The sequence below is a fragment of the Macaca thibetana genome, chromosome 1, assembly GCF_024542745.1.
Source record: "Macaca thibetana thibetana isolate TM-01 chromosome 1, ASM2454274v1, whole genome shotgun sequence".
Classification (NCBI taxonomy): domain Eukaryota; kingdom Metazoa; phylum Chordata; class Mammalia; order Primates; family Cercopithecidae; genus Macaca; species Macaca thibetana.
The window spans coordinates 145,374,870-145,401,630 of record NC_065578.1 but is presented as its reverse complement, the minus strand read 5'-3'; the positions used below and the strand labels follow the sequence as shown (position 1 = coordinate 145,401,630).

General features: G+C 35.5%; 1 protein-coding gene across 1 annotated transcript in view; it reads left to right on the top strand.

Moving 5' to 3' along the window:
- The window catches only part of SPATA17 (spermatogenesis associated 17), a 228,821-nt gene that overhangs the window by 112,333 nt on the left and 89,727 nt on the right, over window positions 1–26,761 (top strand). The window contains exons 7-8 of the mRNA XM_050780373.1: window positions 18,445–18,648; window positions 26,288–26,436. Of these exons, the coding sequence (XP_050636330.1) occupies window positions 18,445–18,648; window positions 26,288–26,436 (353 nt within the window). The remainder of the gene's footprint in view (window positions 1–18,444; window positions 18,649–26,287; window positions 26,437–26,761) is intronic.

Below are 26,761 nucleotides of genomic sequence, written 5' to 3'. Positions count from 1 at the left end.
TGTTTACTTGAAAGCAACTACTAGACAACATATTCAACATTATTAGCCTTTAATACTTTGTGGGAATTAGCTTCTCAGTTTCTTCAGAGATCAGGAGGTGGAAGAGACAATTCAGATGCAAGGCCCTCTCACAGGCAGTCAAGCAAGGCTTCATGGGTCCTTATGGACACTTGTTAGGCAATCTGTTTGTCATGCCAGAGAAAGAACAATGAAGAGAGGAATAAGTGGGTACTTGTCATCTCCTTAGTATTTTCATCTTTGAAACACCAGCTGAAATTCTGAAATAACAGAAACCCTGTTCAACTTCCTGTTACACATTGGTTTGTAATCATTTATGAGATGAAGGGATGTTTATGAAAATACAAATGTCTTCAACATCTCATTCTTGATCTAATTAGCAATGTTTCTTTTAATTAATGAATACTCATGACAATTAAAAACTGAGCTTGCTACATCCCAAATAAAACTGAAGATACATTTATTGGTATATTCAGCACCATCTGAGACATTAATATAGTTAATGGCAAAAGTGAGACATGATATTTGCCAAAGTACTGTTATGGAATAGTCAGGGTGGAAACTTGGCTGAGATGAGAAAGAGAGGTGTTAGAGCCCAATACATAAACCCCCTTTTTCCTGTCTGATTTCAGAACCAGTGGAGAGAAAAATAAAAAAGACAGATAGATGGAGATAAAAACATACCTCTATCTCATCATTAGTAATGAAAGCTGAATTGGAAGTTTACATCTGAATCAATAATGAGCTTGCTTCTATTTAGTTCCATCATTAAATCTACCTCCTAGTCGCAGACAGAGGAGGAAAACTAGGCCTATCCCTGTGAATCTGAAAGGAAGTGAGAGCAAAGGATATTTGTCTCCCATAAATTGGCTGGCTTTCAAGAGGTAGGGGGAAGGGGCCAAATTAGGTTGGACCAACTCCCTTCCTGATGCACAATACTGAAAACCCACTCCTCCTTCCTTGACATACTGAAGGGCAGAGAGAAGCCCATGAAAACACGAGGAATGGGAAATATGTACTTCCCACTAACTAGATGTGTAGGGTTGGCAAGGAAGCAAGGTTAGAGACAGTTTTAGAATGGCAGAAGCTTGTACGTGTTCGTCAGAGCTACTTGAGGGAGAAGGCTTGAAAATACAGAAAAGAAAAAAATAGCCAAATAAACATGGACCCAGAAAAGGTGAGAGAGGATACAGTGAAGATCATTAAGTTGTAGGCTTAAATAAGTGGAAGAAGACCTGAACTTCTAGGTCAAGAAGGAATAAAATTAATGTAGGATCATGTATGGATACTTTTGTGGGAAAGATCAGATGTTAAAGTAATTAATGTTTGAATACCTCAATATTCTGGTTGATCTTCCAGAGTAATCCTTAGAAGAATGAGAGAAGGTGGAATGTTTAGTGGTACTGGGGGCCAGCTAGATTTGAAATCCACAAATATCAGTCTGCCTGATTATGTAATTTATTCCAGCAGTTATCAATGACCTGATATTGTAGGCATGCAGAATGATGGTAGTAATAACAGCTAATATTTATTGAATGCTTACTGTGAGCCAAGTACTCTTATAAGTGCTTTACATGAATTATTTCTTTTAATCCTCACATATCCTATGAGATAGACTATTACTTCCAATTATCAATGAGGCACAAAGAGATTAATAAGTAGCCCAATATCAGTGTTAGTATTTGATGGTCTAGAACAGAGCCCACATGTACAATGATGACATGACACTATCACTCAGGAAAAAATAGCATTTGTTGAATACTTATTTTGTGTCAACCACCGTTCAAAGTGCCTTAGCTTTTGAATAGCTCAAAGGTACTAAAGATTTAGTACCTTTAATCTTTATCAACTTTATGAGGTAGTTCCGTTATTATGGAGAGGAAAACAGATACAGTGAGGTTATATAACGCAGGTTAAAATTACAAAGGTAATAAAAGGTGGAGGTGGGAATTTGGATTTTGTTAGTCTGCCTCCAGAAGTCATGCTCATAACCACTAAGCTCTACTGCATAGTTGAATTTATTCTCGTTTGGGCTATGGCCCAGTGGGTATGGCAAGATGATTGATGTTAGAGCCTTGAGTGATTAACATAATCAACAATGGGACTCAGATGAGCAGGGAACTAAGTGAGGGTGAAAAGGAGACAATAGATTAGGAAGGGTTGGAGGAATCCATTGACTTGAGATCTCCAGGGAATGAACTTATGGGTAACAAGAATAAGAATATGAGATAACTAACAGACCAGAAAGTTGTGGTAAGAGGGTGAGATATTGATCTTTAAGATTATATAATTACACAGAGCAGTCTGGATGATGGGGATGTATGGGGTGTGGTCACCATTCCATAAATGTGAAGGTCAGTGGAGATGAAGGCATCAAAGAACTATGAAGCCATAATATTGGGATGGGTTGCCACTTGCATATGAAATCACCTAAAATTTTCTAGGAACATGCAGTAAAAGGGAAGACTGGACCATGTGCCAAGGGCTATTGTGAATATCGGGGAATAACCAGCAAGTCAGTTTATGGTAACTGCAATAGGGAAAAATATGAGATATTCAGATTACAAAAAAGTAGATGAGGCCGGGCATGGTGGCTCATGTCTATAATCCCAGCACTTTGGGAGGCTGAAGTGGGTGGGTCACCCAAGGTCAAGAGTTCAAGACCAGCCTGGCCAACATGGCAAAACACCATCTCTGCTAAAAATACTAAAATTAGCCAGGTTTGGTGGCAGGCGCCTGTAATCCCAGCTTCTCGGGAGGCTGAGGCAGGAGAATCACTTGAACCCGGGAGGCCGAGGTTGCAGTGAGCCAAGATTGAACCATTGCACTCCAGCGTGGGCGAAAGAGCAAGACTATGCCTCAAAAAAAAAAAAAAAAGAAAGAAAGAAAAAGAAAAAAAAAAGAAAACACACACACACACACACAAACAAAAACAAAAAACCATACATCTATCTATCTATCTATCTATCTATCTATCTATCTATCTATCTAGATATATATATATATAAATAAAACAGTAGATGAGTACCACATTGAAAGTGGCAATGGGGAACTGAGTTAAGGAAAATCTTTTGTGGTGACTATGATACAAAGGAATACTAAAATGGTTTGCTCAGTATGGCAGCAAGGGAAGTGGTTTTCTAGAGGAGAAAGAAGTTCATTTATAATAAAAATGCACTTATTGAAAAGTTGAGGCAGACAGATATTGTTTCATATAGATGGAATAGGAGTTCCACAGGGCAAGGTTGAAAATATTATAGGCAAGGAAATCAGAAGTCTTCAGAAAAGTAGTGCAGTAGTTTGAGAACGAGTCTACCAAAAATATAGTTAAAAGAGAGATATGATTAATTCAGCAGAAAATTATTTGGTCATAAACAATTTGACTAAAAAGCAAATGGATCAATAGTTGCTTGATCTGACCATCTTCTATTGTAGATAAACTTAAGTTGTTGTACTGTCCTTATTTTAAATACTACACTAATGATAGACTGAAAGTAAATTATGTATTTGAAGGTACAAAGGAAGAACTATTTTCTCAAATTTTGAAAAATGGAAAAAATAAAGACATATACAAACAACCCAATAGTACAAAAATCCAGAAAGTAAGGATTTTGTTGATCAGTTTTTCGATCAAAATGTGTATTGACCAAATTATTTTTGCTCTAATTACTTTGTGACCAAATTATGTTACCACAGAGAGACTTCAAGTTTGAGTGGTGATAAAAGATAACTGTGTCATGAAGAATAGTTGTGTTTTCTGGGCTTTCTACTATCAAACAGTTGAATTTTCTGGGCCTTCTACTATCCAGATCAGAACAAAATAGGAAAACAAAAGATAATCAAAAAATATACAATTTTATTGAAGGATAACATACAGAAAAGTGAAAAAAATCTAATCACTTAGCTCAATTAATAATCACAAAATGGCAGGTATAATCTATATCTAATAGATATTTTAATAATTTTCCTGTAAGAAGCCACAAGTTTATAGAAGAAGACTATATAAGGGCTCAGTGTTCTGAAAGTCTTTAACATCTGGATACAAGATTGTGGCCAGTCAGATAAGGGCAATATAGCATTTGCCCCTGAGGCATTCAACCATACTTGATGAAACCTAAAATGGCTTCTTCCTTCTTCAAAGACCGGTGGGAAATCAGTTTTTTTGCAGAATCCCACATAGCACTAGAAATAAAGTTTGACAAATGCCCAATTCTCTTATTACATTTTCTTTAACAAAAGAACATTTTCATTCACTTGTCTAGTTCTGTAATTCTGGAGGTTTTTCTTTCAACACCAAGTTGTCTTGGAAGCTATCTTTTAAACTCAAACATGAAATCATTTGTAAGTCAAATCACTTGTAGAAGAATCCCAGTAAGTGAAAACACTAGGTATCCAGAGGAAAAGAGTATATAATGGAAGGTTTGTAGGAGGATGGTGGTCATAAAAACATACTTTGTTATTTTCTTCTATTTTTCTTAGGGCATAGAAGTATTGTTAGTATGCATAATAAGCCAGGTCAGAATATGTAGAAATGGTGCATAACGGAGTCATAGTGAAGTCTAGAAATAACTATGGAATTTGATATCCACTTCTACTACTCTACTGAAAATAACTCTTGATAAGGCCACCAGGAGTCTCCTAAGTGTAAACATGTGGGACCTCTCTGAGATCTGCACACTGCCCATCACACTTCAGTTCTTGAAACCTCCTTTGGCCTTTGTGACATTATGATCATCTTTTTCTCCTTCTCTGGTCATTTTTTCTCAGTCTTCTTCAGGAATTTCTGTATGTCTTATATACTCTGATGTCATATTGGGGCTATTTATAGTTCTTTAGTTCCAAAGTTATTTAAAGGTTCTGTTACTTTGCACTCTTGCTGTTTTCTGAGAATTCCTTGCCACACCTTATACACCAAACTCCTCTTCCTTCCGGATACTGCTCAAATACCAGGCATCCTAACTCCACAGAAGAGTATATTTCATATATATATATATCCACATCAACATTTATCAGAATTACTTAATTATTCATAAACTTATCAAGGTTGTGACTCAAATGGAAGAGCAGGAATCAGTCTTGAGAGGTTGTAGATAAAGGAGATCAATGAAGCCATATTGGAGGTAGGGGGTGGGCTAGGGGTAGGGGTAGAGCGTTGATAGAGTTTAGAGAAAGGAGCAAGCCTAGAGAAATTGCATAATCAAGAAAACAAGCAATTTTAGTCTGGTTCTTTCAAGGATCAGTAAAATAGTGACCTGATATTTACATTTAAAGAGAGAATTGTTTAGTGAGGAAGATGTCCCAGAAAGTTCTGTAAATGGAATCGTTCTCTTAAAGTCTTTCAAAATGCAATAGGGTTAAAGAGAAATCCTCTTTCTTTTCTCACATTCATTGAATTACAGTGTAATATCAGCCACAAGAACAGAATCTGCCGCTGCAGAGGTCACCCGTCACCTTCTAATTACCATTCCAGGTGTGCGTTCTCCGTCCTCATGCTGTTCCACCTCTCCGTAGCATCTGACACTTCTGACCTCTTTCATGAAATGGTCTTCTCCCTTGAGTCCGGCTTCTCCTCCCTCACTATTTGCTCTTTTGAGTGCCCTTCATGGGCTTCTCTTCTCCCACTTATTTCTTTAACGTGCACACTCTTAAGACTTTCCCGTTGGCTCTTCTCTCAGTCTACACTCTCCCTCAGTAACCCCATCCGTTTTTCACACCTTTAGCTATTTTTATTTAGAAAACACTCCAGTTGCTAGCTATGACCCCTTTTTTAAGTTTCAGACCCACTCTTACAACAATACACTGGACCTCTCAACCTGAATGTTTTAAGGGAAGCTCAATCCTAATACTCCAAAACAGATATTAATATTCCTCTTTCTACCTTCTCTGATTTGGTTCCAAACCCAAGCTTTTCCATGACTCCACATTCTCTTATATCCCTCTTAATTAATCCAGTATCAATGCCTTTTGATTCTACTCTATGGAATGTTTCCCCATCCATCTCATCCTTTATTTTCATTGCTTTTTTTCCTTACCTCTGAATAAGAAATTTTAACCTCTCTATAGACCTGGGGTTTTTTAAATCAGTTTTTCAGGTCACGATAGATTGTCTACTCTATGCCAGTTATGGAGATAAGCAATAGTCAGGGTTCTCAGCTCTGGCTGCACATCAGCTTTAAAAAACAAAACTAAACTAGACCAGGTACCGTGTCTCATGCCCGTAATCCCAGCACTTTGGGAGGCCGAGGCAGGCAGATCAACTGAGGTCAGGAGTTTATGACCAGCCTGGCCAACATGGTGAAACCCCATGTCTACTAAAAACACAAAAATTAGCTGGCCATGGTGGTGTGTGCTTGTAGTCCCAGCTACTGGGGAGGCTGAGGTGGGAGAATTGCTTGAACCCAGGAGGCAGTGGTTGCCACTGCACTCCATCTTGGGTGACAGAGTGAGACCCTGTCTCAAAATACCAACAAACAAACAAACACAAAAACAACCCCACTAACTAAACTAGACAAATGCCCAGACACATGCTTCAAAGATTCTGAATGAGTTAATTTAGGGAAGAGCTTGAACATCAGTATTTTTCAAATTCTTCTAATATGCAGCCAGAGGTGAGAACCAACAACTTACCCTACATAGAGACCAAGAAAATGGACACAGTCCTTGTCCTTTTGGAACGTAAACTGGACTTGGGGAGATAGACATTATAAAACAATTACTCATATATGCATACAATTAGTTATAAGTGCCATGAAGAAAATGAAAAGGGTCCCATGAGAGAAAGAATAGAATAGGACAGTCTAATTTAGAATGTGTGTGGGTCATGAAAAGTCTTTCTAAAGAAATGATATTTAGTGTGAATTCTTAAGGATGAGTGTGATTTGGCCAGGCAAATAAGCAGATGGGGAAAAAAAAAAACATTTTTGGTGAGTTTGAGTCATGGATATAACTGGCATGTATTGAAGAAATGGGAAAAAAGATGTGGCTGCTGTGTAGTGAGGGATGAGAGACTGGCTAAAATGAGGTTGGAACAGAAAAGAATGGGCCTTGTTAAGAATTTATGAGATCTTCTTAGGTGCATTGAAAAGGTAATGACAGCTTTTTATTAAGGAACTAAAATACTTGTTTTATTTTTATTACTTGGACTTCCTTGCAGGTAGGGGGTAAGCACAGCAGATGGAGAGAAACTATAAGTGTGAAGCACTTTGGTAAAGATATTATGGTTGCTTGGACAAGGATTGTGGCCACGGATATGAATAGAAGCCTATGGAGTCAAGATGTATTTTGGAGCTAGAATTAATAGAACTCGTTGGTGGGTTGGATATATGGGGTAGGGGAAAATCAGTAATTATCATGGATGATTCTCGGGTTTTTCACTTAAGAAGCTGAGGAGCTGGTGGTGCCATTTACTTTTTTTAAAAAATAGGCTTTATATTTTAGAATAGTTTTAGATTTATAGAAAAAGTGATAGGAAGTCACAGAAATTTCCCATATACTGCCTTCCACTACACATGCACAACCTTCCCCACTGTCAATATCCTGCATCATCCAATCATCCAACAAATGGTGCATTTATTACTATTAATGAGCCTACATGGATACGTCATTATCACCCAAAGTCCATAATTTACATTAGTTTCATTCCTGATGCTGTATGTTCTATGGGTTTAACAAATACATAATGACATATATCCACCATAATAGTATCATACAGAGTAGTGTCACTGCCCTAAAAACCTTCTGTGCTCTGCCTCTTCATCCCCCACTCCCTACAACCTCTGAAGATTTTACTATCTATCTCCAAAGTTTTCTCTTTTCCAGAATGTCAGATTGTTGGAGTCATACAGCCTTTTAAGATTGGCTTCTTTCGCTTAGTAATATGCATTTAAGGTTTCTGCATGTCTTTTCATGGTGTGATAGGTCATTGTTTTTTAGTGCTAAATATTTTTTCACTGTTGGAGGTACCACAGTGTATTTATCCAACATCTTGGTTGCCTCCAAGTTTTAGCAATTATGTAAACAGCTGCTATAAACATTTTTGTGCAGGTGTTGGTGCAGAAGTGAATTTTCAAGTCAATTGAGTAAATATATAAGAACACAATTGCTAGATTATATAAGAGTATGTTCAGTTTTGTAAAAAACTGTCAAACTGTATTCCAAAGTACTTGTATCATTTTGCATTCCCACTACCAATAAATGAGAGTTCCTGTTGCTCCACGCCCATTGCTAGCATTTGGTGGTATCAGTGTTCTGTATTTTGGCCAGTTTAGTTGGTATACAGTGATATTCCTTAATGACATATGATAATGAACATCTTTTCATATACTTATTTGCCATCTGTGTCTCTTCTTTGGGGAGGTGTCCAGGTATTTTGCCCATTCTATAATTTATTTAAATTCCAGTAATTTAACTTCCAGTACAGTGTTGAAAAGAAGTGATGAGAGGAGACATCCTTGCCTTGTTCCTGATCTTAGTGGGATAAAGATTCTAGTTCCTCACTGTTGAGATGAAATGGAAATTGGTCCATTGCATCTAGGTTATAAAATTTGTGGGCATGGAGTTGTTTATAATATTCTTTTTTATTACCCTTTTAATATCCATGAGATCTGCAGTAATAGTAATGTCTTCCCTTTCATTTCTGATATTAGTAATTTGCATCTTCCTTCCTTTTTTTTGTTAGCCTGCATAGAGAACAATTAATTTTATTTATCTTTCCAAAGAACAGCTTTTGGTTTGTTGATTTTCTCTATTGATTTTTCTGTTTTCGATTTTATTTTTTTGTGCTCTAATTTTTATTACTTCTTTTCTTCTGCTTGCCTTGGAATAAATTTGCTATTTTTTTTCAGTTTCCTAATATGGAAGCTTAGATTATTCATTTTATATATTTTTTCTAATATATTCAGTCAATGCAATCAATTTGCCTTTAAGCCTTGCTTTTGTTGAATCCCGCAAATGTTGATAAGCTGTATTTTAATTTTAACTTATTTCAAAAAATCTAAAATTTTCTCTTGAGGTTTCTTTTTTGTTCCACGTGATAAAATGTGTTGTTTAATCTTCAAGTATTTGGGAGGTCTCCAGCTATCTTTCTGTTATTGATTTCTAGTTTAATTACACTGTGGTCTCAGCGTATTTTGTATAATTTCTGTTCTTTTAAATTTGTTAAGATGTGTTTTATGGCCCAGGATGAGTGTTCTATGTGAGTGTTTAGGTGAGTGTTCTATGTGAGTCTGAGAAGGCTCTATTCATTTCTGATAGAGAGGTGTTGAATTCTCCCACTGTAATAGTGGATTCATCTATTTCTTCTTACAGCTATCAGATTTTGCCTCACATATTTTGATGCTTTGTTGCTAGGCATATACGCTTTACAAATTGTTGTGTCTTCTTGGGAAATTGAGTGCTTTGTCATTATGTATTACCCCTCTTTATCCCTGATAATTTTCCTTACTTTGAAGTCCATTATACCTGAAATTAATATAGTTACTCCCAGTTTCTTTTTATTATTTGTTAGCCTGGTATATCTTTCTCTAGCCCTTTACTTTTAATCTATATGTATCTTTATATTTGAAGTGGGTTTCTTTTAGACTACTTATAATTGGGTCTTCTTTTTTTTATCCACTCTGACAATCTCTATCTTTTAATTGATGTATTTAGACCATTAATGTTTAAAGTGATTATTGATATTAGTTACAGATTAGTTGGATTAATATCTACCATATTTGATATTGATTTTCATTTGTGCCCCTTGTTCTTTGCTTCTTATTTTGTCTCACACTCTTTTTCTGTCCTTTGTTATTTTAACTGCATATTTTATATGATCCCATTTTCTCTACTTTCTTAGTATGTAAGCTATATTTCTTTATTTTAACTTAAATTAGCAGTTGCCCTAAAGTTTGCAATACACATTTGCAACTCATGCAACTCCACTTTCAAGTAACACTATACAACTTCATAGGTAGTACAAGTACCTTATAATAACAAAATAATTATCATTTCTCCATCCCATCTCTTGTATCATTATTGTCATTTATTATACTTATACATAAGCATTTATATACATATGCGTCATAATTGAATACCTTGACACTATTATTTTGAACAAACTGTTCTCTGTTAGATCAATTAAGAATAATAAAAATAAAAGGCTTTATTTTACCTTGATTTATTTCTTCTCTGATCTTCCTTTTATAAAAAAATATAGATCTGATTTTCTGGCCTATATCATTTTCTTTTTCTTTTTTTTTTTTTCTTGTCTTTTCTCAACTCTTATTTTAGGTTCAGGGGGCACACATGCAGGTTTGTTATGTGGATAAATTGTGTGTTGTTAGGGTTTGATGTACAAATGATTTTGTCACCCAGGTGGTGAACATAGTACCTCATAAGCAGTTTTTCAGCCCTCACTCTTCTTTCTTTCCCCTTCAAATGGGCCCCGGTGTCTATTGTTCCCATCTTTGTGTCTATGTGTACTTAATGTTTAGCTCCCACTTATAAGTGAAAACATTGTGATATTTCATTTTCATTATCTCTGAAAACTTATTTTAATATTTCATATAGAGTAGGTCTACTGGCAAGAAATTCTCTTAGTTTTTCTTTATCTGAGAAAGTCTTTATTTCTCCTCTATATTAGAAGGATAATTTTGTAGGGTAGAGTCTTGGACATGGTTGAGCATGAAAAATGCTGGTGGCATTTTTCTCTAAAATTTTAAATATTTCACTCTATTCTCTTCTTGCTTGCATGGTTTCTGAGGATAAATTGGATGTAAAATTCTTACTTTACTCTTAGGGTAAGGTATTTTTTTCTTTGTGTCTTTTCAAGATTTTTTCTTTACCTTTGATTTCCTGAGATTGAAAGTAATTTGCCTACTGTGGTTTTGTCCTTTTTAAAATTTATCCTGCTTGATTTTTGTTGAGCTTTCTGGATCTGTGATTTGGTGTCTAACATCAATTTGGGTAAATTCCCAGTCTTTCTTGCTTTAAATATTTCTTCTGTCCCTTTCTCTCGCTCTTCCCCTTATGTTATTTTTATTACACATATGTTATACCTTTTGTATTTGTCCCACAGCTCTTGGATATTCTGTTTCATTTTTAAAAGACTTTCTTCTCTGTGCTTTTCCATTTTGGAGGTTTCTATTGACATATCCTCAAGTTCAGAGATTCTTCCCTCAACCATGTCCAATCTACTAATAAACCCATCAAAGCCATTCTTCATTTCTGTTACAGTGTTGGTGCTTTAATAGTTTTCCATCTCTCTGCTTACACTGGCCGTCTTCCTTGCAGGCTGTGCACTTTATTCATTAAGCCCTTAGCATATTAATCTTAGTTATTTTAAATCCTGGCCTGATAATTACAACATTCTTGTCATATCTGAGACTGGTTCTGATGCCTGATTTGTCTCTTTAACTGTGTTTTGTGCCTGTGTTTCACAGAGGCTGCATCTTCAAGTTTCACACACTAGTATGGCCTGCTTCAGACTTTTTTCTGAATTTACCTTTTAAAGGAGATGTAGGCCCAGTGCAGTGGCTCATGCCTGTAATTCCAGCACTTTGGGAGGCTGAGGAAGGCAGATCACGAGGTCAGGAGATCGAGACCATCTTGACCAACATGGTGAAACCTCATTTCTACTAAAATACAAAAAATTAGCCAGGCATGGTGGCACACACCTGTAAATCCAGCTACTCAGGAGACTGAGGCAGGGGAATTGCTTGAACCAGGGAGGTGGAGGTTGCAGTGAACCGAGATCGCTCCACTGCACTCCGGCCTGGCGACAGAGTGAGACTTCGTCTCAAAAAAATAAATAAATAAAAAATAAAGAAGATGTGAAAAACAAGAGATTCTCATTTTATACAGAATTAAGTCCAAATTTTCAGCCTTCTAGAATTGACTGCAATCTTGACAAGCTCATCTCTAACAATAACCTCATGCTTAAACTGGCCAACTTCATGTTTCTTTAACAAAGGTCGTATGGTTTCCCACAAGCATGTGTTTATTTTTTTTATAATTCTGTTGGTCTCAAATACCTTTCTTTTCTTTATTGCAAAGCTCTACCCATTTTTTTTTTTTTTAAGACAGAATCTCACTCTGTCACCTGGGCTGTAGTGCAATGGCGTGATCTCAGCTCACTGCAACCTCCACCTCCTGAGTTCAAGCAATTCTCCTGCCTCAGCCTCCCGAGTATCTGGGATTACAGGTGCCCGCCACCACACTCAGCTATTTTTTTGTATTTTTAGTAGAAATAGGGTTTCAATATGTTGGCCAGGCTGGTCTCCAACTCCTGACCTCGTGATCCACCTGCCTCAGACTCCCAAAGTGCTGGGATTACAGACATGAGCCACTGTGCCCAGCCAGCTCTACCCATCTTTAGAACAAATTTGAATATTTTTTACACAGAACATATACTTTTATTGCAGTCTTTGATGTGTACCTCTTCAACAGTTATTGGAGGACACTTACTACTGGCTAGTTATGTAATAGTCAATTACAAAACCATTCTCCTAATCCCACCCACCCCCACCACTAAGAACAGCTTGATGGGAGTGATAACTTTTTATTCGCCTCTGTGCCTGTTTTGGATCTAGCAAGGTGGACACTTTCTCAGTATTCTATTTAAATTTCTTCATTTTGATAAACATTTCATTAGGATGTTTAATGTATGATCATATGGATGAAGTTATAAAAATGATTGCTAAAGATATACGTGTTAAATAGCTATATCAAAGGTAACATTTCATTTGCAATATGTATTTTCTATCACGTGAGAAAAAAAATCAAAGTGTACCTTTGGTATGTGAAATACATGAGGAAAAACAAACGTGTTCCAGAATGAAGATGTTAATAGCACTATAGTTAGGAGAACCTTCTAAAGGTGAATTTTCCAATAGATCTACTTGCCCCTTGCACTATATCCCTCTGAGGAGTTCTAGAATTCTCCAAACAAACTCAAGCTGAATGCAGTTATTATTTTTAAAATACCCTCTTATCTGCACCCTTGAGGAACTCGGGAAGAATGGTCTTAGAATGAGCATACAAACAACCTCATGTTCTTGGCTGAAATACTCCTCTTGATGGTGTTCTTTAGGGCTTGAGTTCTTGGAAGAACCAAATGACCCCTTCAAGTTACTTTTTCAACTTTCTGGGATCTGCATTTAATGTGACCCCTCTCTATAATATGGCTCAAAACATTAAAAAATTCCTTCTTAACTGAAGTAAAACAAAGAAGACTAAAAGCATTTGTCAAAAAAATATTCCTTTATCTAGATAAGTTCTGACCACATATATCCTTTGTGAATCCCTAATGTTTCCATGAAATTCTTATTCCTTCTGGGGTGCTATATCTGAGGGTTAACTATTGTCTGAAATGTACATGGAAGCATAACTGCTGTAGCTGAGAAATGACCATGTTTCCTTTTAGTTCTTAGCAAGAGTAATTGAATGTAGAATATCTTACTAAATGCTAGACTGTGACAGTGTGTTAACACTCTGACTATCTCCTAACAGCAGGGCAATTATTTGCTGAGTGGGATTTTTATAAATCCTCTGGCAGTAGTATGTCCTGATAATTATGATGAAGTGCATTGGTCAGTGTTGATTCAGCAGTCCCTACCCTAGCAAATATTTCATTCACAGTTCTCTGGCCCACTTGTACTTTTCTAGTTATTAGAGAGAGATTTTTACTACTCTTCCCTACTGGCTTAGTATATCATTTTTTTAGGCCAAATGTGATTAAAACTTAGAATCCAAACATATTTTAGCCTCCTTTAGGAACTGTTTCTCTCTCATGGCATTCAGAAATTTTGAATCAAGAGCCAAGAAAATAGTTTTAAATTTTATTCCTACTTGTGATCAGCCACTCTTTTTTGCTGCATAATTGTCATTTGTAAAACTAAAATGAATTCTTCCACCTATCCTGAATACTTAATCATTCTTCATACCCAGAATGAGCAGTTCCTTGGAAATCATGAGAAATTATTATTTCTGTTATGGTAAATTATGAAATCAGAACATTAGTAATTGTGATTTGGGAATTGTAGGTGTACACTATCCTGTGTCTTATTCTTCCTATTTCATAGAAACTTGTTTTAAAAGTACACCTTGGTAACAAAGAGAAGAGGAAAAAATTAGACTATAGCTTCCCCCAGGCAATTACAAAGTAAAGGTCAGTGTATGAGTGGAAAATGGCCATAAAAAACATTTTTTATGGAATAAAATAGTAGATGCTTCAAATAAAACAAGTATATCCATTTATTTTCAAATCAATTGTACTGTTTTAACACTTTTCCATATAATACTTAGGTATAAGAATAAAAACTGAGAAGAAAAGGGCCAATTGATAGATTGTTAGAAATACGGAATGGTTCAAAATATTAATGTAATGCTAAGGGTGACTGGGTAACAAATGGTACATTTGCTCGTTGCTCAACCTGACATAATTAATATTCTAGGTCATGCTTAAGTTCCCATGATGGAGAGTCTGAAGGGGGGAATTCAAGAAAAATATATATCTATTATATAACTCATTGCCTTTTTTTTTTTTTGCCTTTTGACGAGTCAGAATCATAGCCTTTAAAAAAAATCAGTGCTTTCACACCTCATTTGCCATATTCACCACTGGGCCACCAGTCAGCAGCCGGGCCTGATGCAAGGAGGTCAGTAAGAAGCTATTAGCAGAGTCCTCTCCTGAGATTTCTTGGGTCTTATTGAGTTGAATGTTAGCATGACAGTACTGCAAATAACTCAGTTGTAGGCTTTTTCTTTTTTTAAAAAACAGTTAGCACAGATTTCCCCATAGTGTTGGTCACTCTAGAAAATTATTGCTGAAAATGAAGTCCCCAAAGCTACCTTGGCAGTAGCCCTTCTAAGTTGTGAAAAATGTGAAAACTGAAAAATATGCCATAGTCCCTGAGGATTAACCCTGTCTTTTGTGACTCAGGGTAATATTTTAAAAAATCAACAAGAAGCCATTATTCATAAGTGACTTACTAATGATGAAATATGGCAATTGAGACAATAGTATGTTAAGGTTATTGTATTTGTTTAAAGAAATAATAAGTAAATGAATACTGTATCAATATAAATAAATAGTGTATTTGCTTGCTGTAGGGATTGTGGGAGTGCTGGACTGTTTTTATTGACATAACTTAGCAAATGTATTAAATTAATTTCTAAAATACTGACACCTTGAAGACTTTAAATGATACATTTGAAATTCAATTAAAATATATTTTCGATCTATATTTGATTTAAATTGCAAAGAGAATACACATGAGGCGGTCTCCATATAGGTTGCAAAATATAATTTAAGAAAGCTATCATGTCTACTGATCCATTTGCATTTCCCATCTAGCCTATGTATACAAGTGCATGCAAATGTGCAAGGAGATCAAAGAGGATTTCTAATGGGGTAAAGTTAATAGCTGGTAGCCATTATTCAGGTAGGTAGATATTTTCAAATGATAAATTATAATCTAGCTAAATTGTATGTATTTTACCATTTTAATCTGTAAGGTTGTAGCAATGTTAATAAAAAACTAACAGACTTCAGTTTATTAGATCATCACTGATAAGAATGGTATTCTCGTATCATTTTTATAGACTGTAGATTTAGTTATACTTTATGTCACAATAGTCTTTAAAAATATAACATTTATTTTTTTCTCATTACAATCAATAAATTCTAATCTTAGAAAATCACCCTAGAAATTATCTTTGTAATTACCATCCACTTAAAAATTAGTGTCCATGGAAAGCTATTGTCTGTGTATTTACCTCGTCCATATTTACTGTTATAGCGAGAACATGTTAACATGACATTAAAAATGGTTTATATAACCACCTTTAATGTTTTTCAGCACAGTGTTTTTCTTGTATCTATTGTAATAGAGAATAAATCTCAAAGAAGAGCCAATACAAAAATATTTTTAAATGTTTAAATGCATTTACATTAACTATTTTGCATTCAATAAAATATAGTCTCCAATTATAAAATAGGAAAATTTGAGTTGGACGTGACTCGAGTAGGTCTTTGACAATGTGTTTTAAAGCCAATTTAAACTGTTCTGTTAAGAAAGAGAAAAATGATATAATCTGTATATTCTTTGAAAGCAGTTAATATGATTTTGAAATAAGTCTCTTTTTATTAAGATATTTATGTTGCTTTGGAAAGCAAGAGTGAAACAGAGGTTTTCATGGGCCTTTCTGAACTGTACATTGTTATTCTAGATGAGCATTTAACATTCATTTATTGAGTGCCTACTAAGTGCCATGTACCCTGCTAGGCCCTGGGGTTGCAAAAATACCTGGAACAGACTCTCTGTGCTCCAACTGCTAGCTTGTGGAAGACATACATGCAAATATAATTTTGAAACAGTGTAATGTGATAGGTGTTGTGGTGGTTATCACCATAGTGAGGAAATATGTGGGACAGGACATTGCATTTGGGACAGGATGTTGCATTTGGGATAGGGCGTTGCATTTTGGATAGCACATTCCATTTGGGATAGGACATTGCATTTGGAATAGGACTTTGCATTTGGGATAAGACATTACATTTGGGATAGGACATTGCATTTGAGATAGGATGTTGCATTTGAGATAGGACATTGCATTTGGGATAGAACATTGCATTTGGGATAGGACATTGTATTTGGAATAGGACATTGCATTTGGGATAGGACATTGTATTTGGAATAGGACTTTGCATTTGGGATAAGACATTGTATTTGGGATAGGACATTGTATTTGGGATAGGACATTGCATTTGGGATAGGACATTGTATTTGGAATAGGACGTTGCATTTGGGATAGGACATTGCATTTGGGATAGGACATTGGCTTTGGGATAGGATGTTGCATTTGGGATAGGACATTGCATTTGGGATAGGACATTGCATTTGGGATAGGACATTGCATTTGGGATAGGACATTGCATTTGGGATAGGACATTGTATTTGGGATAGGACGTTGCATTTGGGATAGGACGTTGCATTTGGGATAGGACATTGCATTTGGGATAGGACGTAGCATTTGGGATAGGACGTTGCATTTGGGATAGGACGTTGCATTTGGGATAGGACATTTCATTTGGGATAGGACGTTGCCTTTGGGATAGGACATTGCAATTGGGGTAGGACGTTGCATTTGGGATAGTATATTGCATTTGGGATAGGACGTTGAATCCAGCCTGGGTAGGTATTTGATAGAGGTTAACACTTATCGTTGAGTTAGGCTGGAAATACAAAGTTTTCTTAGACAGTTTTTTGAAGACAGCTATCTTAGTTAATGCTTTGGAACTGCTGATCCCATGAAGTAAATGTAGCAAACAGAAATGTTTATAGATATTTTGATGGCATAAGAGAAATCACATTTTTAGTAAGAACAGATAAATGTAATGGATATATTCTTTATATAGTCGAGAGTGTCTACAAAGAAACCAAACAAGTCATACTGCCCTTTAAAATGTAACTTCCCCTTTTGAATATGCATTTGTGTATGATATTTATGTGTACACATATGTGTATATATTTTGATATAAGGCTTCATGGAACCATATATCAAAGATTGATATCTAATACCATGAAAATATAATAGCATCAAAATTTTGTTCTATGCAGTTTGTATTCAAACAACATTAAATTTTCAAAAATGGACACTGCTAAATTTGACTTAACATTTGTCACCCATACATCTATTGAACCTCTATTGTGTGATAGGTACTCTTGACTATTTTGATGCAGTGCGTGACAAAGTCAGTGATAGAACAGCAAGGATAATATGACACTACAGAAGCATAGCACCTAACCACATGAATACAACTCATGAAATACAGGTTGTTATTTTGAGCGATATATAATATAGTATTATAGCCTATATTATAGGCGATACCTATAGCATTATAGGTGATATTAATTTGATTTAAAAGTACAAAAGTTAAGGTAGCTGCCCTTAGTTTATGTAATGAATAATAATTAAAATAATCAGTCAAATATTTGAGTACTTATTTTGTACCTGAAACTGGTTCAAGCATTGTGTATTTGACTTCCTGTGAGTGAATATGTGACTTACACGTATAAATATACATAGCATATAGTTAGAATACAAAATGAATGAGTTAGGGACTTACTGTAATTTTTTCTTAAGTATAGTGATATAAAAAGGCTGTGTAACAGATAGGAACTTGAGCTCACTAGTTTTTAAAATGTTTAGTGCTCAATCTTGAAAGATGTTGAAATTGCCTTTACTTGTGTAGCGTAAAGACAAGTATAAGTATTTTGTAAAATCCCCTTAGGTAAATCTGAAGTCCACCTCTGGTTAAGAACCACAGTTGGAGTTTAAAATGTTCTTTGAACATAAGAAAAAATTTCATGGTACGACTGTATCTTTCTTTTATTTCATCTGAAAATTAAGGATAAAAATAAAAATTGCTTTCTTCTTCTTTAGATTCCAGGAATATACAATTCACCCTTCAGAAAAGAGCCTGATCCATGGGAGTTGCAATTACAAAAGGCAAAGCCTTTAACACACCGAAGACCTAAAGTTAAGCAGAAGGACTCCACCAGCCTTAATGATTGGCTAGCTTGTACAAGCGCCCGTTCTTTTCCTCGGTCTGAAATTCTACCACCTATTAATAGAAAGCAATGTCAGGTACTAATTTTCTGTATAAGAATTCTGTCATTAATTTTATTCTTGCTTTTTTTTTGCAGTTTTTATATAACACTATCTTAATTTAACCATTTTTAACTATATAGTTTAGTGGGATTAAGTACATTCATATTTTTGTGCAATCAGCTGTCAGTAGAACTCTGTTCATCTTGTAGAATTGAAACTCTATACCCACTAAACAACTCTCCATTTCCCTTTGCCCCATCCTGACATGACTTGTTTCACTTAGCACAATGTTCTTAAAGTTCATCTATGTTGCAGAATATGTCCGAATTTCCTTCTTTCTTAAGGCTGAATAATATTCTATTTTATGTACATACCACATTTTGTTTATCCATTTAAATGCCAATAGGCACTTGATTTGCGACCACACTTTACATATTATATTGTGAATAATGCTGCTGTGAACATGGGTGTAAAAGATCTTCTTGAGACCGTGTTTTCATTTCTTTTAAGAATATACTCAGAAGTGGAATTGCCAGGTTATATTGTAATTATATTTTTAATTTTTTGAGAAACTGCCGTACTGTTTCCCATAGCATCTGTACACATTTTCCATTCCCATAAACAGGGCACGAGGGTTCCAATTTCTCCACCTGCTCACCAACAATTATTTTCTGTTTTTTTTTTTTTTAATAGTAGCCATCCTAGTGGATGTAAAATGGTATCTTGTTGCAGTTTTGATTTGCATTTTTCTAATTATTAGTGATGTTGAGAATCTTTTTATGTGCATATTGGCCATTTGTGTGTCTTCTTTGAAGAAATGTCTATTCTAAGTCCTTTGCCCATTTTTGAATTGGGCTGCTTTTTGTTGTTGAGTTTTAGGAGTTCTCTATATGTTCTGGGTATTAATTCTTGGTTTGCAAATATTTTCTCCCATTCTATGGGCTTCTTCTCTACTCCATTATAGTGTCTTGCTTTTTAAAAATATAGGGTCGGGCACGGTGGCTCACGCCTGTAATCCCAGCACTTTGGGAGGCTGAGGCAGGTGGATCGCAAGGTCAAGAGATCAAGACCATCCTGGACAACATGGTGAAACCCCATCTCTACTAAAAATACAAAAATTAGCTAGGCATGGTGGTGCGTGCCTGTGGTCCCAGCTACTCGGGAGGCTTAGGCAAGAGAATAGCTTGAACTCGGGAGACAGAGGTTGCAATGAGCTGAGATTGTGCCTCTGCACTCCAGTCTGGCGACCAATCTACATATATATAGTCTATAATCTGTATATATATAGGTTATTGTTTTCTTCCATTTTTTGACCAGAGGAAAATTATTTTTTGTGAACTCTAATTTTAAATAATAAACATAAAGCAATTTATTAATATATACCAAAGAAGTGAACAAACACTTCTTTGGTATTAAATCTTGTTATATTGAATAAGAAGTTAAAACATGGATTATTTCCTAGAATCTAGATTTTTTTATGTAAAAATATTGTTATACCACTACTTGATATAACCTGTTGTTGCTGGGAATATATGTATTATCAATTTTATTGAATTTAACCTCTCATTTGATGCTATATTTCTTTACATACCATTTTAAACATAACTTGGGTTTGAGTAATTTTAAAAATCTAAATTTGAGAATTAGAGACAGCTCAAAACAAAGCAAGACTCATAGTAGAAATGGGAAATCTTCACTATAACTGGACTGTAGTACCACAGGATTGGCAAATGACTTCCTGAGGCTAAAGGGTAGAGTGGGGTGGGATTAGTGATGATTGTCGCCATCCTAAAACTCCCAGAGAGCCAGAGGTCTATCATCCTGATCAATAATTAAGCTGCCACCATGTAGTATCAACTACATTGTGTTAGATTTGGCTCACACAGTTAAACTCCAAGAACTCCTGACCGTTAGCTGCCTGCATAGGCATGCCTTTGTGTATCTATATTGCTGTATAAGAAATTACTCCAAAATCTAATGGGTTAAACCAACATAAATTTGTTACTTCACAGTTTCTGTGGGTTTGTCATTTTAGGTACAGCCTTTGGTGAGTGCCTCTGACTCAAGTTCTCTCATGATGTTGTAGTCCAGATGTCAGCCAGGCCAGGCACAGTGGCTCCTGCCTGTAATCCCAGTACTTTGGGAGGGTGAGGTGGGAGGATCACTTGAGCCCAAGAGTTCACAACCAGCCTGAGCAACATAGCAAGAGCCTGTCTCTATTTAAAAAAAAAAAAAAAAAAAAGATGTCAGCCATGGCCGTGATCTCATATGAAGGCTCAGACAGGGGGTGGGGATAGGAGGGCAGTGAGATCCCCTCACTCATATGGTTGGGTGTTGTCATGCCTCAGCCCCTCCTCACATTGGCATCTTCACAGAGCTGCCTCACAACATGGTAGCTCACTTCCCTCTGGGTGAATGATCCTAGGGAGAGAGAGAGACAGCTTTCAAAACAGAAGCCACAGGCTTATAAAGCCAATGCTGGAAGTGACATCCCATCACTTCTGCCATGTTCTATCCGTTCAAAATGAGTAAGTCTATTTTATACTCAAGGGCAAAAGACTATACAAGGGTATGGATACCAGGAGGCAGGGGCCCTTGGGGGTCATCTTAGAGACTGCCTTTTATACCCCCAACCATTGAATCATCCTTGCAATAAGACAGCCCTGCATTATATTTCATTAAAAATCTCCCACTTTACTGTAATAATTTGTGATATATGTTGTGTTTCCATTCTCTATAATTACATCCTTAATTCCCATTATTTGTATCTTTTTTTTTTTTTTTGCTCTCTCAAAACTACTAACTGATAATTAATACTATTAACTGATGGTTTATACTCTCTTAGAGAAAGAGCTATAAAATATAACTGAAAATCTATAGTCAGTTTCCCCCGGTACTGCTTTCTCTTTTTCTTCATCTCTGATTCAGATCCTATGATATTCTATTTATATCCTTATTCTTTTTTTGAGATGGTGCCTTGCTCTGTTGCCCATGCTGAAGTGCAGTGGAGGGATCTCAGCACACTGCAACTTCTGCCTCCCTGGTTCAAGTGATTCTCCTGCCTCAGCCTCCCGAGTAGCTGGGATTACAGGCACCTGCCACCATGCCCTGCTAATTTTTGTATTTTTAGTAGTAGAGACAGGGTTTCGCCACGTTGGCCAGGCTGGTTTTGAACTCCTGACCTTAGGTGATCCACCTGCCTCGGCCTCCCAAAGTGCTGGGATTAAAGGAATGAGCCATCACGCCAGGCCCATGTATCAGCATTCTCAATTACCTAGTAAACTAATCCATTTATCTGAATCTGACCATTTTTTTCTTTACAAAAGTGGAGTGAAAAGCATAGTGGGAGTGAGCAAAGGGACACAAGAGAGATAGTAGGAAAATTTTCAGTTTTTTAGGGGGATGTATCTTCAGAGTATGGTTTCATTATTCCTTTTTAAATAAGAGTTATGTCAATATTCTAGTGAAAGCATTTAAAATAGTTTTAAATCCAAATATAAACTGACTTTTATATTATGAATAACTGAATTTTTGCTGTTTTGAATTATGTACATTACTATTTTTCTATTAGTGTAAGTAATCATCGTATTGCATATATAACATAACATTGCATCAACAAGCAATTAAATTTATTAATTATTCTATCAAGAAAATAACTCTAGCATTTCCATTGCATGTATATTAAATGTTCAGTGTGTTAAATGTATTGACTGCTCAAAAACAGTTAAGGTAGACATAATATTGCATATTTAAATTTTTAATAATCCATATTGTGGCTGGGCGCGGTGGCTCACGCTTGTAATCCCAATATTTTGGAAGGCCGGGGCAAGTGGATCATCTCGGGTCAAGAGGTCGAGACCAGCCTGGCCAACATGGTGAAACCCCTCCTCTACCAAAACTACAAAAGTTAGCCTTGCATGGTGGCACACGCCTGTAATCCCAGCTACTTGGGAGGCTGAGGCAGGAGAATCGCTTGAACCTGGGAGGCAGAGGTTGCAGTGAGCAGAGATTGCACCATTGCACTCCAGCCTGGGTGACAGAGCAAGACTCCGTCTCAAATAATAATAATAATAATAAAAATGTTGCATGCTATATTCATTTGTATAGCTATTGGTTCTACATGGAATTCATAGAGTAATTTTGCATGCAACTTTTTAGGAAATGTGAAAATTACATGGCATGAATAAAATAAGGGCATGCAAATATTTCTGAGCTGAAAACACCATGAAAGTCACCTGAACCAAACTACCACACTATACAACATTCACCACATTAACCATTAAACATGTAATGTTATGGTATAGGTGTTTTATAATGTTACTACATTTGCTTTATTGCCCTGCTTTTAGTATACTTTTAATGATGTGTCTTCTTCTACACTTGTTAGTATTCATTCTTTATCTCTATTTCTCAATACAACCTCTGTACAACCATTTTCATTCCTTACATGGCTTTCTTCCTCCATTCCATTCTATGTACACATAGACATACATAAATAAGTGTATTTAGTATGTATGGAATGCATAGGAAAAAGGTACATATATAGAAATAATATATGGATGATGTATAGGTATATGGAAAATATATATGTATAAATGGTGTATCAGCCCATATGGAAGATATATATATATGGTATAAGTATAAAAATAGAAAATTACACACATTTGTAAAACAACTTGCTTGTGTGTGTGTGTGTATGTGTGTGTATGGAGAGAGAGAAATATATATGTTTATATAGAGAAAATATGTAAACATATGGAGGAATTTTAAAATATGTATTTGCATATGTATATATGTATACTTACATATATATACACACATATACTCCTGAATTACATTTATCTAGCATGCTATAAAATAATGATCCCTACTAATATATTCTCTTCTTTCTTTTTTATTCTCTTCTATTATTTATTTACTCTTTCAATGGTTTTTTCTTTCCTTCTTCTTCTGTCTCCTTCCTTCCCTATTTTAAGTTCCTCCTCCTTTTCCTCTGGCTATGTCATCCCCACTGCCCTGTTCTTCATTCTCTTATCTTTCCTTCCTTCTCAATCTTCCTTCTGTCGTCTTTTCTTAACACCTTCTCCTCTCTTTACTTCCTTTGCCTCTTTTCTTCACTATTCTTTTTTTTCTTTTCTCTTTCCCTTCTTCTTTTTCTTTTTCCCAAAATGGGATTTACATTTTGTTTTGTTTTTTTCTGAGCCATATTCCTGTGTGTTACCCAATAATAAAAAAGTATATACCTCATTGGTGACATTTAAGATTATGCCCAAATGATAATACTTGTACTCTAATCAGAGTAGCTCTACTTGCCAGGTGAATTTTTTAAGTATCTGGGACAATTTTATGGTTTTAATAATTAAGTTTAAAAATACAAAATGACTATAAATAACATGAATTATGAAAAACACAGCAGAACATAAGTATATTTGACTGTCATAACTAGGGCTTAGGTGGAGGCAACGTAACTAAACATTGAAAAACCATAGCTAAGAGTCCAGAAATACCTGTAGGGTCAGGTTGAGTCCTGGATGATCTAGGCATTCTAAGGATTAATTGGAAATAAGTACAATCAGCATATCTAAAGTTTGATAGGTGAAAGGCACACGTAGATATATAGATATATAAATATAGATATATATTTACAAAACCTGGGTTCCCATGTCATTCTGGGCATGACTGGGATAGGTGATAGCCTGATATCCAAAAAAGGCAGTTTTTCAAAAGAAATATAAATCAACAAAAATTTGATGTAAGAGAAACTTGACAGGGGTGTCAAGTTCACTAAACAAGGAGCTGGAAGACTATTGAGCTCAAAGACAAGATGCTAATTGTCTGAGGTATAAATGTGTGGACCAGGCACTGCAAAGACACAGGGACCCGGACATGACTGCACAAAGTTCAGGGATCATGAAGGTGGTAGTGAACCCAAAAGGAAGACTGCGTTTACTTTCATTCTAAGCTTAAGCAGGGCTTGTTCTCTGTCATTTTCTAGTCTCATTGGAACTAGTAAGTTCCAGAACAATAGTAGAGGAAGCCTACAAGTAAATATGTGCTATGTTTGCTTATCAACAAAGGTTAGAAGGCATATAGCTTGACCACCGAGAAGACCTTTGCTCCATGTGAATGCCGGTCTCTTCAAAGTCATAGCCTTGGGCCATTGTGTATTTCTTTGATGCTACTATTGCTCAAAACCTTTTAAAAATTCTTCTTGGAACTAATAATGGTAATAATAATAATAACAACAATGTAGTGGGAGCCATTTTGAGTGTTTACTGTGTTCTAAGTACGTGGTAAGGGTGTTACACATCTTAAGAGAAATTCTGTGATGTAGTTATTATTCCATTTTAGGTATGCTGAGTATCAGCATAGAGAAATAGTTTGCCCCTTGTCATACAACCAAACATTAATTTTTTAAGTCATAGACTGTGTCAATGTAAAAGAATAAGAATAAGAAAAAAAAAGTCCCATTTGATTTCTTAATAGTGGATTTGGAATCATGTCACTGTATCTTTAAAAAGTAAAGTTCCAATGAAAATCCATTAACTACTTTCAAATATAGCAATCCTCCTGTCCAGCTGTGAAAAGTACTAGATGATACTTATTTGCCATTTGTGTTATTTACGGTCCATGACTTTTATGGTAACTGGTTCCTATTATTGGTTTCTATTAATGTAAAACATAAGTGAACATAAATGAGGCGTGAATCATTTCTTTTTATTAGCCCCACAGTCTTCACTCAGTGCTTGCAGTAACTCCAGCTGTGTCTTGTTAGTGATAACCTATTTAAAGAAGATATTTTTAAGAATAAGGAATTTGATTAGAAATCTTTGTCCACTTAATATTACTTCTCTCCTGCACAATGGTGATGAAAAAACCCAATATGCAATTAATGGCACAGCAAAATCTTGAGCTGCCTTTGATTTGTATTGTGCCTAATATGATACTAATTAGACAACCAGTGGATTTTAGTAACTAGTATAAATACCAACTAACTTGAAAGCAGGATATGTTGTAAGTTACTTTTCACAGTGCAGCTGTGGACTTTCCTCTGCTAAGTATTTGTGTCATTAAAAGGTTGCTATTGGTATCAGAGTAATTGAACAATAGAGTTTACAATTTTAAATAAATAACATTTAAACTAAATAAAAGTTATGGTTCTTCTCTGTTTAGGAGGCTGCCTATTAAATGTGAGATTTGACATTCACCAAAAAATTTAAACTTAATGAAAAAACACATGCTCTCCTATTTCTATTTATAGAAGGGCTCTTGGAAAGCTACGCTTGGAATTTTTTTCCTAATATTTGTATTTACTCAAAAAGGGAGACAATTCTTTCTTTAATTATACTAAACAAAATGTGCTTTGTAAATTTAGAAAAGAAAGCAACCTATAGTAAGTTTATCAGTTATAACATGAAGATCTCTTGATGGAAGTGGGGAAATTTCTGTTTAATTTTAAAGTTTTTTAATGTAATCAATTTTACTTGAGAGAACATTGCTTGAAAATAAGTGATATTGTGTCATGTATATTCTAACTCAATGAAGAACAAATGGTGTTTTAAAAATAACTTAGTAAACCTGCTATACTTTGTGGATGTTCACTAGCCTTGGTCATCAATAATACATCAAAAAAAAATCTTCCATATAAAATATGTTCCTCATCCTGTCTTGTCAGGGGCCTTTCCGAGATATCACCGAAGTATTAGAACAACGCTACAAGCCTTTGGAGACAACGTTGTGGGTGGCAGAACCAATCGATGAATTAAAGTTGGCCAGAGAGGAGCTCAGAAGAGAGGAATGGCTGCGAAATGTAAATGACAATATGTGAGTTCTTAACTTAACAAAAATAGCTGTGCCATATTTGGTGCCTTAAATTTTCTAGTTTTTCTATTTCCTAATGCTGTAAAAAATCTTTTATTTGTGAGAAAAGGTAAAGCCACCCTTGACCTGTTCCAAAGCGATAATTTTTCAATATGCAAATGATTTAAATGAGGTCCGTATTGATGGCAAAAACTCTTTTGACAACTCAAAAGACAAAAAAAGATTAGCATTTTGAGGATAAATGACCACTATCTATGTATCTGTGAAGATAATTTTCTTAATTATCTATACTGAAAGCATACATATTTATGATACACCTAAAATAAGA